We start from the raw sequence: 19,701 nt of genomic DNA on the forward strand, positions 1-19,701 counted from the left end.
GCACCATTCTAAACATATCCTAATTTATTTTTATAAATTCAAAGTTTTTGATTAATATTTATGGTTGTGCCGAGTATTAAGTACAAAGTGGGTGTGGATTTTCTAATAGACATATCAGCTCTATCAATTCCTATCAGGGGAACTCATGATTTTTTAAAAACTTAAACCAAATTCCGCCCACAGCTGTTTGGCTACGCAGCACATGGGCTAAAGCTTACTGTACTTGAGTCATTAATGACCTCACAGAGTAGCAGGACTGCTTAGAGTGACAGACATGCCTGTCTGTCCCACTGACCTCAACCATTCCTGGCCCACATATTATGCTAATGACTAATGCACAAGTGCATCATATTCATCCCACGTACAAAAGTACAAATTTCCAGCAACTGTTCTACACACTAGCATGACAACACAAGAAAGTGTAGAAGGCAGACATGGATAAACACTCAGCAATGACAAATTTGTAGGAAGAAAAATGCAAGAATAATGCAGTTCCCAAAAGTCATAATTGATATTAAAAACCCATTTCCAGAAAAGTTTTCTAAAATGCAATTAAAGGTGCATAGGTGACTGACGTGTCAGGGTACCATTAATGCAGTTATATATTAAGATTTTGGAGAGATACATGCTGCCATTAAGGTGACTCATTTTTCCAGGTAGTCCACGGTTTACCATGCATTTTAGCGGCATGGCTTTGTAGACACTGAGTGTGTGTGTGACTCGCCTGCCTGTAGTGCAGATTTGTCTTCTACTGAAAAAGTATGGTGCAGCCTGAAGAGGAGAATCAGACGTTAAAAACCACAAATTGTTGCTGAAGTCTCGTATCAATCATGTATGGGCAAAAAAATAACTTTCAAAACTGAACTGCACTGACAAAACTATTCAAGGGTTCTCTGTAAACCTTATTGAGGGACAAATGCTGCCAAAATTTAAACCAACTCCCATGTTGTACCTCTTGATGGGAAGCAAACTTAGTTCACACTTAAAAGTTGTAATTGCTCTCAAACTATAAAATATGTCTAATATCTCTAACTATAATGACAATCTGAGTAGTCAATGTCATTTTAATGTATTTTTTATTAACAAGGTGGCAGGTCTCATCACCACTGCAATTTTAATTACAATACTGCAGACTTTAATGACACATCTTGTTAACATATCTTTTAGTTTGGCTTTAAAGCATAAGAACCTTCTTGTGAATTGCTGTATTTTATGGATTAATCACGAATCTGCTTTTGTCAAGTGCATGACTGACTTTGAAAAGGACATACATTCATTTTTGCTCTGCTGCCTTTACAGATTTTTCATTGTCAGTTGTGTGTTTTGGTGACACTTTGTCATTGTGTTTCTTTTGCAGGGTTGCCTGACCCTTTTGCCAAAGTTGTTGTTGATGGCTCGGGCCAGTGTCACTCCACAGACACAGTCAAGAGCACATTGGACCCCAAATGGAACCAGCATTATGACCTGTAAGTATATTTCTGGCTTAAGCTTGGAAACTCTTAACTTGATATATTTTTAAACAGCAGATTTAAATGTCACTAAGTGTTTCAACAGAATGACATTTAATCAAATAACTGCCAGGAATCAGGTTTTGGCAATAATTTGCTTTACTGGTTACTGGAAACCATTGGAGTTCAGAGTCAGTCAGTATTTGCATGGTGAAGCTCTTTTCGGCAAGGTGAACATATTAGTGTTCTGAATAATAAAGTGGCTTTTCATGTGAAAACATTTACGTTTAGTAGTAACAGCCAAAAAAGAAATATTGTTTTGTGTGATTGGTCACTTTATAAACTTAAACTTTCATTTACTGTATATTTAGCAGTGGTGTATAGTAACGAAGTAATAATACTTCGTTACAGTACTTAAGTAGTTTTTTGAAGTATTTGTACTTTACTGGAGTATAAAAATTTTCAGCAACTTTCACTTTTACTCCACCACATTTTCTAAAGAAATTGTGTACTTTTACTCCGTTACATTCGCTGTATGTAAATTCGTTACTCGTTACTACAGAATGAAAGTTAAATGGTAGATAGATAGATAGATAGATAGATAGATAGATAGATAGATAGATAGATAGATAGATAGATAGATAGATAGATAGATAGATAGATAGATACTTTATTGATCCCGAAGGAAATTAAAGCCCCAGTAGCATAATACAACAAATAATTAACAGTACAAAACAAAACAAAAGCAAACAGAAAAGTAAAAATAGAACAGAGTCTTTCTTGTGATTAACATAAAATGAATAACTGGTAACTGTAATGATGCATGAGGTATATTGCTAGTGTAAAAATTTAATAGTAATTAAATTATTAAATAGTAAAGTGACATGTGACAATATTGCACAATGAGGCCAATATAGCCAAATATATATATACACATATACACCCATATACATACATATTCACACATGCAAATACATACACATATATACTCATGTACACATATGCAAATACCTACACACATATATACATACATATATATATATATATATACACCTGCACATGCACACAAGTGCATACAAGTGCATACGAGTATGTACACACATGGCTACACTAGAAACCCTCAGTCTTTAGCTACAGTCAGCCGTCCCTACCTGGTGGAGTTGTAGAGCCTAATGGCTCTGGGTACGAATGACTTTCTAAGCCTGTCCGTGGAGCAGCTCTGAGACAGCAGCCTGTCACTAAACATGCTCCTCTGTTTAATAATCACTGTATACAGTGGGTGACTGACATTGTCCATGATAGAATAGAGTTTACACAGTGTCCTCTTTTCTGCCACTGTTACCAGTGGTTCCAGTTCAATGCCTACCACTGCACCAGCTCGTCTAATCAGTTTGTCCAGTCTTGCTTCGTCTTTCTTCTTATTGCTGCCACCCCAGCACAGCACCGCATAAAAAAGAACACTGGCTACAACAGATTGGTAGAACATATTCAGGAGTTTGTTGCATACATTAAAGGACCTTAACCTTCTAAGAAAATAGAGCCGGCTCTGTCCCTTTTTGTATAGAGTGTCAGTATTCACTGACCAGTCCAGTTTGTCATCCAGTTGCACCCCTAGGTATCTGTAGCTCCTGACAACTTCCACAGCATTCCCTTCGATGGATACTGGTTGCGTAGGCCAATCTGACCTGCGAAAGTCCACTACCATCTCCTTTGTCTTTGATGCATTGAGTTGTAGATGATTCACATCGCACCATCCAACAAAGTCTCTTACCAGGTTAATGTATTCCTCTTCCTGTCCATCTCTAACACACCCAACAATAACAGTATCATCCGAGAACTTCTGCATATGGCAGGTTTCCGAGTTGTAGTTAAAGTCTGATGTGTAGATTGTGAAAAGGAAAGGGGAAAGTACAGTCCCCTGTGGTACTCCTGTGTTGCTGACAACAGTCTCCGATGTACAGTTCCTTAGCCTCACAAACTGTGGTCTGCCAGAGAGGTAGTCAGTAATCCATGATACCAGGTGTGGGTCCACTTCCATACTGGTCAGTTTATCTCTAAGTAGGAGAGGCTGTATGGTGTCAAAAGCGCTGGAAAAATCAAAAAACATGATTCTAACAGCACAGCTTCCTTTGTCCAGATAAGAGTGGGTCCTGTGAAGAAGGTATATGATGGCATCTTCAACACCAATCTTTTCCAGATAGGCAAACTGAAGTGGATCCAGTGCATGTTGAACTTGGGGTCGAAGTAGGCGAAGTAGCAGTCGCTCCATGGTTTTAATAATGTGTGAAGTGAGTGCGATAGGTCTGAAGACACTCATCTCACTTGGACACCTCTTTTTTGGCAGTGGGATGAGGCACGATGTTTTCCATTGTGTAGGAACTCTTCCCAATCGCAGACTCATGTTGAAGATGTGCTGAAGGGGTTCACCCAGCTCAGCAGCACAGGACTTCAGAAGTCTTGGGCATACTTTGTCTGGGCCCGCAGATCTTCTAGTGCGGATTTTTCTCAGCTCACGTCTAACCTGGTCTGCAGTAATGATAGGAGGAGGGGGAGCTGTGATGGTGTCCTGAGGGGGGGGTGCCTCCATAGCCGTTTCAGGAAGTGAGGGGTTACTGACTGTATCATTTGGAGTAGTTGTAGTAGTTGGAGCAGTCGTCAGGCAGGGGGAGGGTAAGGTGTTGAGGACTGGACAGTTACTAGCGGTTAGCGCTGGAACAGAGCAGTCAAAACGATTAAAGAAGAGGTTGAGCTCGTTCGCTTTCTCCACGTTACCATCTGATGCTCTGTCATTACTTCGCCCATAACCTGTAATGGTCCTCATACCATCCCAGACCTCCCTGATGTTGTTCACCTGCAGCTTCCGCTCCACTTTCCTCCTGTAGGACTCTTTCGCCTCACGCAAGCAGACTTTGAGCTCCTTCTGTACGCTCCTCAGCTCCTCCTGGTTCTTAGTTTTAAAAGCCCTTTTCTTCTTATTCAGAAGGTCCTTGACATCGCTGGTTATCCAGGGCTTGTTGTTAGCATAGCAGCGTACAGTTTGATGTGAGATGTGAGATGTGACGGACTGCACGCTGGTTTGGTGAATCTGCGCTTGTACAGGTCCTTCTCAAAAAATTAGCATATTGTGATAAAGTTCATTATTTTCCATAATGTAATGATAAAAATTAAACTTTCATATATTTTAGATTCATTGCACACCAACTGAAATATTTCAGGTCTTTTATTGTTTTAATACTGATGATTTTGGCATACAGCTCATGAAAACCCAAAATTCCTATCTCAAAAAATTAGCATATTTCATCCGACCAATAAAAGAAAAGTGTTTTTAATACAAAAAAAGTCAACCTTCAAATAATTATGTTCAGTTATGCACTCAATACTTGGTCGGGAATCCTTTTGCAGAAATGACTGCTTCAATGCGGCGTGGCATGGAGGCAATCAGCCTGTGGCACTGCTGAGGTGTTATGGAGGCCCAGGATGCTTCGATAGCGGCCTTAAGCTCATCCAGAGTGTTGGGTCTTGTGTCTCTCAACTTTCTCTTCACAATATCCCACAGATTCTCTATGGGGTTCAGGTCAGGAGAGTTGGCAGGCCAATTGAGCACAGTAATACCATGGTCAGTAAACCATTCACCAGTGGTTTTGGCACTGTGAGCAGGTGCCAGGTCGTGCTGAAAAATGAAATCTTCATCTCCATAAAGCTTTTCAGCAGATGGAAGCATGAAGTGCTCCAAAATCTCCTGATAGCTAGCTGCATTGACCCTGCCCTTGATAAAACACAGTGGACCAACACCAGCAGCTGACATGGCACCCCAGACCATCACTGACTGTGGGTACTTGACACTGGACTTCAGGCATTTTGGCATTTCCTTCTCCCCAGTCTTCCTCCAGACTCTGGCACCTTGATTTCCGAATGACATGCAAAATTTGCTTTCATCCGAAAACAGTACTTTGGACCACTGAGCAACAGTCCAGTGCTGCTGTTTCTGGTTCAAAAGTGGCTTGACCTGGGGAATGCGGCACCTGTAGCCCATTTCCTGTGCACGGTGGCTCTGGATGTTTCTACTCCAGACTCAGTCCACTGCTTCCGCAGGTCCCCCAAGGTCTGGAATCGGCCCTTCTCCACAATCTTCCTCAGGGTCTGGTCACCTCTTCTCGTTGTGCAGCGTTTTCTGCCACACTTTTTTCTTCCCACAGACTTCCCACTGAGGTGCCTTGATACAGCACTCTGGGAACAGCCTATTCGTTCAGAAATTTCTTTCTGTGTCTTACCCTCTTGCTTGAGGGTGTCAATGATGGCCTTCTGGACAGCAGCCAGGTCGGCAGTCTTACCCATGATTGCAGTTTTGAGTAATGAACCAGGCTGGGAGTTTTTAAAAGCCTCAGGAATCTTTTGCAGGTGTTTAGAGTTAATTCGTTGATTCAGATGATTAGGTTAATAGCTCGTTTAGAGAACCTTTTCATGATATGCTAATTTTTTGAGATAGGAATTTTGGGTTTTCATGAGCTGTATGCCAAAATCATCAGTATTAAAACAATAAAAGACCTGAAATATTTCAGTTGGTGTGCAATGAATCTAAAATATATGAAAGTTTAATTTTTATCATTACATTATGGAAAATAATGAACTTTATCACAATATGCTAATTTTTTGAGAAGGATGTTGTATGTTAAGACGGTGGTTAAACACATTAATGCGCATGTGCAAACGTTCTCTAAAAGCTATCGAAGTTTTCTAAAAGTGCGTCGTTCACCCAAAGACACGCAAATATGGAGATTTCAGAAGCTTCCTGTCCAACACACTGATGTAAGTTAACAATGATTAACAAAGTAAAGCTGCAGCATCAGCGGTTTTTTAATATTATTAGCATTAACATTGTTCAGATATCTACCTACCATTTTTACCCATTACATTCGAACCACAAATAAAACGTTTCACTAAATTTGTTTGGGATTCATTGACTGCAAAACTCATGAAGACACGTCCATTATTTTTAAAAACTCACCTGCGGACAAATATTTCCTCAGATAACTTCTGTATTAGACCGGCAGAGGAGAGATTCATGGTGCTGAGGAACATGCAGCACGTTTTTAACCCTTTAATGCTCTCAACAAGAACTCAACTTATCCAACTTATTATTAATGATTTTTCAGCTGTTAGCTTCAAGTTAGAAATGGTGTTTTCTTAAAGTAACAATACCAATATTTTTTTAGTTTAACACATGCCATTCAGTGAGTAGATACAGCCCAAAGAATATAATTTAAATACAGCTTATTTTGATTTAAATTAATGGTTGAACAGATCATTAAAGGGATAAAAATGCCACACGTTTTGTTAAACTCTCTTGAGTTTTGCTTTAAATTAATTATGCCAAAATTATTTTTTGTTATTGAAATATACTACCCAAATAAAAAAATGGGACAGTATAGAAAATGCAAATAAAATAGATGCAGTGTTTCTTACATCTACATCAACTCACATTCTAAAAACGTTGGAACAGGAGCATTTAGGGCTAGTAATAATTTTAAAAAAAACAACTAAATAATTGTCATGATTTCAAACAGGTGATGTCAACAGTTGATTATGATCATGAATTGGCACAAATCATGTTCAGATGAAAGGAAGAAAACAGGTTAATTGTTAAGGTGGTTTACAGGCTTAAAAGAACAATCTTTATATTTAAAATTACCACTTCCATTTATACTAACAGCATTTACTTTTACTTCTACTTTTAATACTTAAGTACATTTAATATCAAATTACTTTTGATACTTAAGTACATTAAACATCAGATACTTTTAGACTTTTACTCAAGTAATATTCTAAAAGGTGACTTACTTCTATCAAAGTAAATTTCTGGTAAGATACTTGTACTTTTACTCAAGTATGTCCTTCCGGTACTTTATACACCACTGATATTTAGAATAAAAATAATTAATTGTTTTTTTATTAGTTTAATAATTTACAAGTTAGTTACTAGTTAACTATTTATTGACTAAGTAGTGGGTTGTGTTGAACACTATATTGTTTTTCTTTAAGCATGCTAGTTTTTTTGTAAAAATTTTCTTGTTTGGTTGGAAGAACAATTATGCTACAGGTAACTCGCTTTTGACACTCTATAAAGAATATTGACTTTCTAGACATATGACTGAGTCCATTCTTTGATTTTAGTTGGCTTTTTCACATGACCTTTTTAATAATCGAAAAATCTGATTTCTATTTTTTTTGTTGTCCAACATTTCTAAAGTTATTTGATTGTCTATGCATATGCATTTACTGTTATGATGATTGTTTTTCATCTAAATGTGTTTTTAGTTACATCGGGAAAACGGACTCAATTACTATTAGCGTTTGGAACCATAAGAAGATCCATAAGAAGCAGGGTGCTGGGTTCCTGGGCTGTGTAAGGCTTCTGTCCAATGCCATCAGCAGACTTAAAGATACGGGCTGTAAGTGGTCTTTGTCATTTTGATAGTTAGCATTGCAGTAACAAACAATACTGTACAGCATTTTCTTTAAAATGATGTGTTACATCTGGAAGTCTGACTGTTGTGATCTTTGTCATTTTAATAGACCAACGGTTAGATTTATGCAAGCTGAACGCCTCTGACAGTGATGCTGTTCGGGGTCAAATTGTTGGTAAGTAAAAAAATAAAAAATAAAAATGTAATTCTCTGAATCATTGCAGATTATCCCTCCAATATAAAATCCTCGTGCTTTTGTTTTTAGTGAGCCTCCAGACCAGAGACAGAATTGGCAGTGGTGGGCCTGTGGTGGACTGCCGTGGACTGTTAGAAAATGAAGGGTGAGTGGAATCAGTGCAGTCAGTGCAGTCGTACTAACCAAATTGGTCAGTGCTGCCCCCTGCTGACATTTTGATTTATTTTCACGAACTCACTAGAAGTTCCTTCTATATGCCGCGTACATATTACCCCTCTTGGTGTCTATTCAAGTATAATTTTACTGGGTCGCACCTTGAAATGAGACACAATGGATATTAACAGTAACAGTAAATGTCATCCTTATTAAAATTACATTATGTTTTTTTAACAGACATCATATTCTCTATCTGGAACAACTGGTTTTACATCATTACCTTTTGAATAATTTAATTGATTTTACAGCATTTATTGCAAAGTACTTAAACTGAAGTATTGAGACACCCCAGGAGGCATGTTTTGCATTGTTTTTCACTAAACTAACTCTAAACAAACCATATGGATTTTTTTGTATTTTCCAGCTGGACCAAAAAGATTAGAGAAGTTGTTCCTTTGCTCCTAAATGGTCGAGTTAAAGAGTCATGCATAATTTGCATGCATTATTAAGCTCAAATTGATGCTGTGTTATCAGTACAGATGTTTTAATAACATTACAGCACCAATACGTGTCTGTGTTAATGTTCCAAATACCTTGCTGTTTACCTCTCAATTATTCAGGGTTTCAACATGTGCATGTCTGTTCAGGTCAGTTTCAATCCTCTTTTCCTGGTGAGAAGGTCAGCCCAGACTTTTCTATTACCAGCCAAAGATTCCAAATCAATCTGAGGGATCCCCAGACGTTTGCAAGCCAACTGTGAGATGAGGTATAATCCTTCCTGCAGGTCCTGGATCTGCCCTGGGGTTTTTGTCTAGAAAAATGTGTCTGGCAACTGGCTCATCTTGATCCAAAGGAGCAGTGGCTCTACTCCAAGGCTAAGCCCAGAAATCCTGCATAGGAACCTCATTTTTGCTACTTCTACCCACGACCTTATTTTTTTGGTCATAACCCAAAGCTCATGACCATAGGTAAGGACAGGAACGTATACTGATTGGAGACTAAACGGAGTTGCTTATCAATTTCCCACTCTTTTTTTCCATTACTCGTGAGCAAGATCCCAGGCTCCACTAGGGCCAGGTTAAAGGATAATTACTTGCAAGTTTTCGTCACAACCCTTTTAGGTGTTTAACCAGAGGAACTTTGGCATTTCCAGACACCATTAGCTTTGTGCAATAGTGGAGGTTCTTGTCTATTCAGCATTTTTAAAACCCTGTATTTGATCTTAAAACACTTTTAATATAAAAATTGTCTTTATATATGACATGGCTAGGAAAGTTTAATTGTTTCTGCATTGTTGCTTTTATGACTTCTGGGAAATTTTGTGTTCTCAATTTCCAGTATACAGACATTTTCAATATACTGGATTTTTAAAACTTTTGAGATCAGTCCATATGTAACCTCAACTGTTTTCTTGTCCTTTTCAGGCCAGTATTCGAGGACTCGGGACCAGGGCGGCCTCTCAGCTGTTTCATGGAGGAGCCTTTGCCCTACACAGACCCCACGGGAGCTGCTGGTGGGGGCAACTGCCGTGCCCTGGAGTCACCCAATCAGGAGCAGAGACTCCAAGCACAGCGAATTCGAAACCAGGAGTCCAGAAATCACTCACACACTCCACAGAACCGGCCACATGGACACCAGTCACCCGACCTCCCTGAAGGCTATGGTAAATAAATCCTGTGTGTTGTGCTTCATGTTTACTGATCACTAAACAGTGACTGTTTTTGTCCTTTGCTGCAAATGTATAATGGCAAGAAACTTGCTGTAACTATAATTCACATCTCACTGTATTTGTCAGGCTTTGGATAACCTAAATGAGGAGAGGAATTAGTGCCATCTAGCTCTCTGCCAGTGTCTTGGCTGATGCACAAATATTTTATTTATGCACATGGTTTCCTTATAGAACAATTCAGGAACATTGTCTGTCTTTGCATTTTTCTCTTTTTTCCCCAATCTAGTTATTTCCAACTATTTGGTTGTATTTTTCCCTTACTGCTGCAGACCCTACCTTGACCGTGTAGACCTGTACCTAATACACGACCCTTCCAAAATGTGTACCGTTGCTGATGCCTTAAGTCTGTGTTGCTTATCTGGTCTTCTGTCTTTTCTTCTTCAGAGCAAAGGACCACTGTGCAGGGTCAGGTCTACTTTCTGCACACCCAGACTGGCGTTAGCACTTGGCATGACCCCAGAATACCACGGTAAGTTGATACTATCACAAAGCTCTACCTTAACTTATAAGCAACCTGCTAAACTAATTTTTTTGACCAACTAACTGGTTAATTAAGATTCTAATCTGATAATCATGCTACATTTACATTTACATTTACATTTTCGGCATTTAGCAATTGAGGGTTAAGGGCCTTGCTCAAGGGCCCAACAGTGGCAACCTGGTAGTGGTGAGGCTTGAACCGGCAACCTTCTGAATACTGGACCAGTACCTTAACCACTAGGCTACACTGCCGACTATAGGGCAACTTTACCCAACTATTGGCCTAAATCCTGGTGAATTCATGAGAACAAAGTAAATAACACAGTATACTCCAAATACAAGTACTGTACTCTGTTAACACACGACTAGTTAAATAATCAGGTTATAAATAAAATTAATTCATTTCACCATGCAGTATATGCATCTGGCTCAGTTATTTTGTAAAGATTTCAACCAATAGTTTATTAATATATTTTACACAATGTTGGTTATTAATGATCAAAAGCTGTTCAAAAGGTTTAAGTGACTGATACAAATTTTGCACCTGACACACAGTATAGATTCAAAAATAGTTTTGTTATGTATAATTCTTTATAACCCCTAAGGGGGATGTAGTCTTACAAAAGCATCATGACTAAAATAGTTCTTCAGAATTAATGTCATTAATCTTTACCCAACAATAAACTAGTGAGCTTTATGTTGACATGCTTGATGTTACCCTGTAAGCATGTTTGAATCATATTGCCACCATGTATTATTAAGCCACACAAGACAAGGAGACAAAGTGAAATGTGAGGGATATTGTTCCATGTGCGTATTGGCACAGAGTGATGATCGATTGCCTTGCTCCTACAGGAATTTAAACAGTGTAAGCTGTGAGGAACTGGGCCCTCTGCCACCAGGCTGGGAGATCAGAAGCACAGTGTCAGGAAGGATTTATTTTGTTGACCACAATAACAGAACCACACAATTCACAGACCCCAGGTTACACCACATCATGAGGTAAATGCACCCCACTAAATTAAAGCTAATGCATTGGTTTATAATATTTAATCGCTGACACATTAAAACAATTCACCATTATTTATATGTTAACCACTAATTGAGATGAACAGTCTTAACTCTAGAGCAATTTCATCTAGCACTTTATTTGTTTCAGTCGGCGAGGTGCATTATGATCAATTGTTTTTGTGTGTGTTTATGGAAAAAACAGCCAGCAGTCTCAGGTGAAGGAGTCGAGTCAGGCTCTGCCGGTTCAGATGGATGTTCCTGTGGAGGAAGGGGAAGGAGAGCTGCCTTTGCGTTATGAGCGAGATCTGGTCCAAAAGCTCAAGGTGCTACGGCACGAGCTCTCACTCCAGCAGCCACAGGCTGGCCACTGCCGCATAGAGGTGTCCCGCGAGGAAATCTTTGAAGTACGCTATTACTTTCTTCCATGTCAGTGTGTAGGAGTGCACCAATTCTATTTTACTGAAAACAATGTGCAAAAATAATGTTGATTAACAGATTTGAAGACTTATTTTATTGTACAAGAAATCGAATTTAGTATATATTTAATTCAATTAAAGATTGTTTAGTTCCAAAAACATCACTAACAGACTACATTCAGTGTTAAAACAAGAAATTCTAATGTTTTATTCTGTTGTACGTGGAGGCTGGGCAAGATAGATCATGGCTGTATATATATTTTTTTTTTTACTAATTTATGCATTTCCCTTATTCTTCCAATTTAGTTCTATCCAATTATCCTGGTTTTATCTCTTCTCCTTTGCTGCAGACTTGTACCCTGGTTTAGTAGGGCCGTTCCTAACACGCGCCCGCCTCCAAAACGTGCAGTTCCCAACTGCTGCACAAGGCAGGTTTACATGGGGATCACTACCACATATGGAGAATCACGCATTGATCTCCATTATTCCCTGCATTGTTGAGGTATCCCTTAGTATGGTGGGCTAGCGTGTTTTACCGCTGCACCAGTCGATTGCCCTGTATAGCTGTGATGAAAACTGTCAAACTCAGAAACAGCATAATTAGGCTGCTCCCTGTATTAAACGTGTGTGTTAATCAAAAACTAGATAACAAGATAATGTCTCCTATATGTCTCCCCTATAGGAGTCTTACCGGCAGATCATGAAGATGAGGCCAAAAGACCTAAAAAAGAGGCTTATGGTTAAATTCCGTGGAGAAGAGGGCTTGGATTATGGTGGAGTGGCAAGGTAAGACAGGCTTTCACAATCCGCCAAGGTTTTATTTTTATTTTGTATGCTAAAACCTTAGGACACATTTAAAGTTAAAGGGTTTTGTATTTGAATGCTGAAACTGGTGGTATGCTGTCCATATTGAATTAGTGAACCTTTTGTTTAGTTTCCAAGGTGCTCATTCAAGATTTTATGTGTGCTTTGTTTTTTTTTCCCCATTTGTCCATGAGATATGTATTTCCTGCATTGTCCAGCCTAGCTTTAGTTAGAGATACATTTATTGGTTTGTAATTGCTTTTTAGGTATTTATATATTCACACTTTCCCATCTTAGCAAGTAGAAGTACGTTTTATGGGTATGTTCCACCAATGGCACAGTATGTTCGCTGACTGGTTTCATGAAGAAAATGGTTTACCATTGTGTGACATTCAAAGAAATATATGATTTAAGATATAAATTAGACCTATTACGCTAGCCTGCCACCATGATGCTATAGACCAGCGGGGTGTCTACACAGACATGATTGGCTATGTGGGGAACTGAGGCCAAGCGATGAATTGGCGCCCTCTTCAGAATATTCTTGCCTTGTGCCCAGTGTTTCCTGGTGAAACCGGACCTGTTGTGACCAAGACTTGGATAAATTTAATTTATATCTCTGATTTTCATCAAATACATTTCTTCTAGGTTTTTTTCCATTCATTTAGTCTCACATCTGTCTGCAATGGCTGTTTGGCTATTCATTCCCTCCCTAAACCAGTCTCACACAGCACTTAGTTTCATTGAGGTCATCTGGCTCCATGAAAGTTCTGAGGTACTGTGGTTGGGTTAGTGGTGATGAGATTTTAATTTCTGTTTTTTTCCCCCCCATTAGGGAGTGGTTGTACCTGCTTTGTCATGAGATGCTTAATCCGTACTATGGCCTGTTCCAATACTCCACAGATAACATCTACACACTACAGATCAACCCTGACTCATCCATCAATCCTGTGAGTTGTATAACTTTTTTGCAGGGTTATTACTCTACGTTACTGCCTGAAAGGTTAAGCCGTGCACTAAACCTCATGTTGTGTTTTTTAGGACCACTTGTCATATTTCCACTTTGTGGGGAGGATTATGGGCCTGGCTGTGTTTCACGGGCACTACATCAATGGCGGCTTCACACTGCCTTTCTACAAGCAGCTTCTCGGGAAACCCATCCAGCTTTCTGACCTGGAGACAGTTGATCCTGAGCTTCACAAGAGCCTTGTCTGGATCCTGTAAGTGACCCTGAGTTCACTAAACTGTCAGAAATAAGAAGTTTCTGATATAAAATCTGTCTGACGAGAAAACACTGCTACTGTGCAAAATCAGTTTGAAGTGCTTAGATTTTCACTGAGAAGCCAAAAAAAAAAAAAACAGCAGGGAGAACAGGCTTCCTGTGGATATGTACAGCTCAACTGAGTGTAAATGACCTAGCACAAATATTGAAAAGGATCAAAATGTATATTTTATTTTATTTTATATCTGCTTTAGTTTCTTGTGTTTTAATTTCTTCTGCCCCAAAGTTATTTGTGGGATTAGCTGACTAATAATAATCAGCCGTCTGTGTATTATAGCCAAAATCAAGGGTCTAGTGTGCCAACAAGACATAGAGAAGCTGATCCATGCTTTTATCTCCAGTAGGGTGGACTATTGTAATGGTCTCTTAACTGGACTTCCCAAAAAGACCATTAAACAGTTACAGCTCATTCAGAACGCTGCTGCTAGAGTTTTAACTAAGACGAAGAGAACTGAGCACATCACTCCAGTTCTAAAATCTCTACACTGGCTTCCAGTTAGTTACAGAATAGAATTTAAAGTGCTGCTACTGGTCTATAAATCACTAAAAGGGTTCGGCCCAGAATACATCTCAGAAATGTTTAGAGAATATAAACCAAGTAGATCTCTTAGATCCATGGACTCAGGTCAGCTAGTTGAGCCCAGAGTCCAAACTAAACATGGTGAAGCAGCATTTAGCTGTTGGGCTGCATATAACTGGAACAGACTGCCAGGAGATATTAGATGTTCCTCAAATGTAGAAATCTTTAAATCCAGGTTAAAAACATTGCATTCTTGTGCCTATGATTGAGCTCAAAATTTTTGCCATTACCCTCATTTTACCATATTTCTTTTAGTTTTTCATGCTCTTCTAAATTGTAGTGTATATTTTACTATATTTTCTTTTAGTTTTCATGTTCTTAATTTTTTATCTCTCTTGTTTTAATTTCATATTCCCTAAATTGTAGGTTATACTTTACAATAATTTCTTTTAATTTTTCATGTCCTTAATTTTTTTTATCTCTCTTGTTTGAATTTCATGTTCTTAATTGTAACTAAATGTTTGCAAGAAGTCTTTCTGAGGTTTTAGATCTCAGGAATGTTTTAATGCTTTTAATTAAAAAAATTTTTTTCCTTATGTAAAGCACTTTGAATTGCCACTGTGTATGAAAGGTGCTATACAAATAAACTTGCCTTGCCTTGCCTTGCCTTATCACACTTGTGCAATGGCACAATCGGAAAAAAAATGTACTTGACTTGAAAAATGACTTTTAGCTCTCTAGAATATAATATTATAAAGTCATTGTTTGTTGTTTTTTTTTACTCTACAGAGAAAATGACATCACGTCAGTCTTGGATCATACCTTCTGCGTAGAACACAGTGCTTTTGGCAAATTCCTCCAGCATGAACTTAAGCCCAACGGCAGAAATATTCCAGTGACTGAAGAGAACAAGAGGGAGTATGTGAGGTATGGCAGAAATGCAGCTGTCCTGAAATAAACAGTTCAATGTATTGAGTTCCTTTCTGACATGCTGACGTAGGGGGGATATCTGCCAGCAGGAGGCAGCAGTATGGGTTAGTCTGGCAGGGAGTGTGGATTGTTTCCTACATTTTTGCTGTCAGCACAGTTAATTTAGCAGTCACTCTAAACTGAGGTTATAGGTTATATTTTGGAATGAGAGGTAGCCTAGTGGGTAGAGCTTTGGACTGTCAGTCGGAAGATTGCCGGTTGAAATTCAGGCTCTGCTATGCAGCCACTGTTGGGCCTTTGAGCAAGGCCCTTAACCTGGTGTGGTTAACCTCCAGGGGTGCCAGACAATGGCTGACCCCATGCTCTGACCCCAGCTTCCAAACAAGCTGGGATACACAGAAAAATAATTTAATTGTACTGTACATGTGTATATGTATGAATGAATCCTTTTATTGTCATTTCACATAGGTATTCTTCTTCTACTTGATTCACAAGTTGTTCACTGAGAAACCTGACTTACAGTTGACTTAGTTTCACTTTTCTGATTTTGGCTGTATCTTTTTGAAGGCTTTATGTGAACTGGAGGTTCATGCGAGGAATTGAAGCTCAGTTTCTCGCTCTGCAGAAGGGCTTTAACGAGCTCATTCCACAACACCTTCTTAAGCCGTTCGACCACAAGGAGCTTGAGGTATGGAAGATTTCAAACCTGCAAAAAAAAAAAACTGAACTGATATGTATGTTTAACCATTTTAATCTGAAAACCAATTTTATCTGTGTGTGTTGCAGCTGATTATCGGCGGTCTTGGGAAGATTGATTTGAATGACTGGAAGGCCAACACGCGGCTAAAGCACTGTGTGGCCGACAGTAGCATAGTGAAGTGGTTCTGGCAGGCCGTGGAGTCGTTTGATGAGGAGAGGAGGGGCAGACTGCTTCAGTTCGTCACTGGCTCCACACGTGTCCCTCTTCAAGGCTTTAAAGCACTGCAAGGTGGCTAACATGAGCCATTTACACATCTTACTCACCTAATAGGCTGTCCCTGTAGCAGGGCTTATATTGCTTCACATGAGTGCACATGAATTCTTCATGATTCTTTTTATTGTTTGTTTATCGTTGGACTAACATGCACACAATTTGCAGTCCAAAGTAGATAGTATACAATTTTGTGCAAATATTTATTTTTATATATTTTACTACTTCAGTTTTTATAACATTAAGGCTGCTTTTACATAATAAGCGTTTGCACTTTGTTTACCCCCAGGCTGGGCACTTACTGTGTGTCACTGAGCAACACTTAGACAACGCAACAAGCTAAGACAACGCAACAAGCGAGTCCAGGATTGATACATGTGGGACTGCTATTTAAAATGTAAACATGATCTTGACGTTTCACAGCTTATTAGTCACCATGCTGCCCCCCCCCCCCAACATTTTCTACACCATGTCTATGCATCACTTCTGTCTACATCATATATAAACAATTTGTCTCATTGGTGTCACTTTGGGTCAGCAGCACACTGGGTCAAAGTTCAATTAGAATGGACGGTAAAAAAATCAAGCGTCAAAACTCTAAATGTTCTGTGCTTGATAGGTAGCACAGCAGCAAATACCACTATCTCGTCTTCCATCTAAACGATGAAACAGCCAGTGCAAAGTGATTGTGCCGCATATCATGTAACAGCAGCCTAAAGCTTCATGTTTTCTAAGGATGTAAAGGGGAACAGTGATAACTAGAATGTATCTTTGTAAGGCTCTACAGGTTCTGCAGGACCAAGACTCTTTACTATCCACTTGATTGATGCCAACACGGATAATTTGCCCAAAGCCCATACATGGTATGTCAAGTAACTGCTCTAAAGCTTAATGATTATTCATTTTTTTCAATGTTTAATATTGATCTGGCAAATCTGTACAGTATTTCTTGCTTGCTGATTGTCTCCCTTGTCGGTGCAGCTTCAACCGCATCGACATCCCGCCCTACGAGTCATATGAGAAGCTCTATGAGAAGCTCCTGACTGCCGTGGAGGAGACCTGTGGCTTTGCTGTGGAGTGAAAGGCCTCATTTAGCCAGCACCAACTAACCCACCTAACAGCCCCTTTAACCCCACTTCTCCTCCTGTCTCTTACTCTTCCTCAGAGGAGACAGAATAGTGCCTCCCTGCAGGAACGAGCAATGCCCGTCTGTGTCTCTCCCAGGAGCACAGAGAGGAGAGCCGCTGCACAAGGGCACAAACTCACACAGCCTGCAGGCTGCTGTAGGACTATCCGTGTCATGAATTACATTTTTAATTTGCATTATGATAATGACCGGTACCACAAAATGAGAAGAGAGGATTTTTTTGGGTTCTCTTTCCAAACTCCATGGTATGTCACTGAAATGGTGGATTATAGGTGGTGATGAGGACAACGACATTGTGAAGCAGAGGATATATTTTAGTTTCAGGGACTTTTACCTGAACAGTTTTCCATTGGAGTAATGCCTATGTAGAAGGAACAGATGAACAGGATTTTTAATTATGTTCAAATTGAAATTGATATGTACAAACATCCTTTGTTTGCGTCTTATGGTGGGGTCTTAGTGTTATTAATTTCTTATACTGTACGACAGCATTATTTTATTTTTAGACATTTTAACCTAATTGCTTGTTGCGTGAAAGGCATTACTGAAAAGATAGTTTTTTAAAATAATGAATACATGAAAGATTGGCAAGTCCTAGACGTTTTGGGACCATTTATAGAAATGGCTTCCCTGTGTGTGTTGGCATACATGCATAAATGTGTGCACGAGTATGGATGTGTGTGCACACTTGCTTCATACATGTACTAACAGAAGCACACGTCTTACAGCATATAGACCACATTCGGTCTAAAGAGGAACAGAAAGCCTGTGGACATTTAGTCAGCATTACCCAAAACAAGCCAGTATTCTCAAAGACTCATTTTTATAAAGTTGTTTTCAAATTTGCACATTGCACGACAGGTTGTTTTTCTTTTTAAATCTTGTGAGCATTTCTTTTAATCAACATTGTTCATTTTTGATAATGTTAGGCAAGTGAGGCCGCACGTAGCATATCAATTTACAGAAATGTATTTTGCAGATTTATAGCTATACCTGCCTTCCTTTCTTTTTCCATTATAGCAATTTCTATGTGGTATGTTTTGGTGACGACGTTTTGGTGAAGCTCTTATTGTCTCAGTTTATTCAGAAATTGTTGATTTCCTCGTTGACTTAGCATGAACTGTTCCTTAATCATCCATGTGAGTGCTTTGACTAACATTCGCTGCAAGACTGTTATTCATGTCTCGATCATTCAAACCACTTTTTAAACCAGCGTCTTGTCTATGGCACTTTCACTAGCGCACCACATTTACCGCTCATCATTCTAATGAGAGCGATTTGTTCTCTAGAATTCCCTAGAGTAAAGCTGATAACAGCCATGCTTTCAAAAAGTCTCCGTTGAGCCATGCTGGCTTGCTCCAGGTTGCCTCTTTTCAGTGTGAAGGTTTTTGTCATTAACGAACAGCATTGTGAGGTCTAAAATTTCATTATATAGTGCTTGATGTGCATGGCACCGGTTAAATTTTTTTTTTAAGAAATTTGAAATAAAAATGAGCCAACTTTTTTTTTTTTCATGTTTTAAGTGTTCTGCAACCACTTGTTTTATTTTCTACTAATTATTTATTACTGTGTAATGTCCTTTTAAGTATTGCTGCTATTATCATTTTCTCTTTTTCACAAAAATGACAATTTCTTGTGAAAGCTGTACACTACTCTTTTACGTTAATGTATAAAACAAAGTATTTAAACCTGCTGCTAATTCAAAGAAGCGTGTCCCTTGGCCTAGATTTGAGTTAGCAATGATGTAGGCTGGACCTCGGTGGTCATGTTCATGTTTGTGATATATGCAATAAAATGACACCTTTATATTCTTGGTCCTGTCTTAACACGTCGTCTTTTCTTACATGTAACAGACTGGGCAGCAGTTTTGTGAACTAACTCCTTTGTTTTTTTCCAGATGACCAGGGTGGTTGTCCATTATTGAACTTGGATAAATAAATAAGATATGGAAATTAATGTTGTGTAATAGTCAGATTGACTAGTAAGTTTCAGGATGACTTTGGACTTTGCCTGCTAGTTACATTTGTTGTGAAAAACAACATTACCGAATTCTGTGATCAGAATTACCATTGTGTATAATTCATAGGTTCTGAGTGTCATTGTTTATTGGATGCAAGATCAATGTAACTTACAATGTACTTAACATTT

The 19,701-nt window shown here is 38.9% G+C and overlaps 1 protein-coding gene across 2 annotated transcripts in view; it reads left to right on the top strand.

Moving 5' to 3' along the window:
• Positions 1–19,367, top strand: part of smurf1 (SMAD specific E3 ubiquitin protein ligase 1) — a 43,872-nt gene extending 24,505 nt beyond the window's left edge. The window contains exons 3-18 of one of the 2 annotated variants that reach the window (XM_063012677.1): positions 1,358–1,466; positions 7,764–7,897; positions 8,022–8,087; positions 8,178–8,253; positions 9,689–9,927; positions 10,378–10,462; positions 11,329–11,475; positions 11,687–11,888; positions 12,583–12,686; positions 13,540–13,654; positions 13,746–13,924; positions 15,296–15,433; positions 16,004–16,124; positions 16,223–16,424; positions 17,185–17,269; positions 17,388–19,367. In XM_063012677.1, coding sequence (XP_062868747.1) covers positions 1,358–1,466; positions 7,764–7,897; positions 8,022–8,087; positions 8,178–8,253; positions 9,689–9,927; positions 10,378–10,462; positions 11,329–11,475; positions 11,687–11,888; positions 12,583–12,686; positions 13,540–13,654; positions 13,746–13,924; positions 15,296–15,433; positions 16,004–16,124; positions 16,223–16,424; positions 17,185–17,269; positions 17,388–17,487 — 2,102 coding nt within the window. In that variant the 3' untranslated portion in view covers positions 17,488–19,367. The remainder of the gene's footprint in view (positions 1–1,357; positions 1,467–7,763; positions 7,898–8,021; positions 8,088–8,177; positions 8,254–9,688; positions 9,928–10,377; positions 10,463–11,328; positions 11,476–11,686; positions 11,889–12,582; positions 12,687–13,539; positions 13,655–13,745; positions 13,925–15,295; positions 15,434–16,003; positions 16,125–16,222; positions 16,425–17,184; positions 17,270–17,387) is intronic. The other variant, XM_063012685.1, reaches the window with a different exon arrangement.
• The last annotated feature ends 334 nt before the right edge of the window (positions 19,368–19,701 follow it).

The sequence above is a fragment of the Trichomycterus rosablanca genome, chromosome 2 (assembly GCF_030014385.1).
Source record: "Trichomycterus rosablanca isolate fTriRos1 chromosome 2, fTriRos1.hap1, whole genome shotgun sequence".
NCBI classification, from domain to species: Eukaryota; Metazoa; Chordata; class Actinopteri; order Siluriformes; family Trichomycteridae; genus Trichomycterus; species Trichomycterus rosablanca.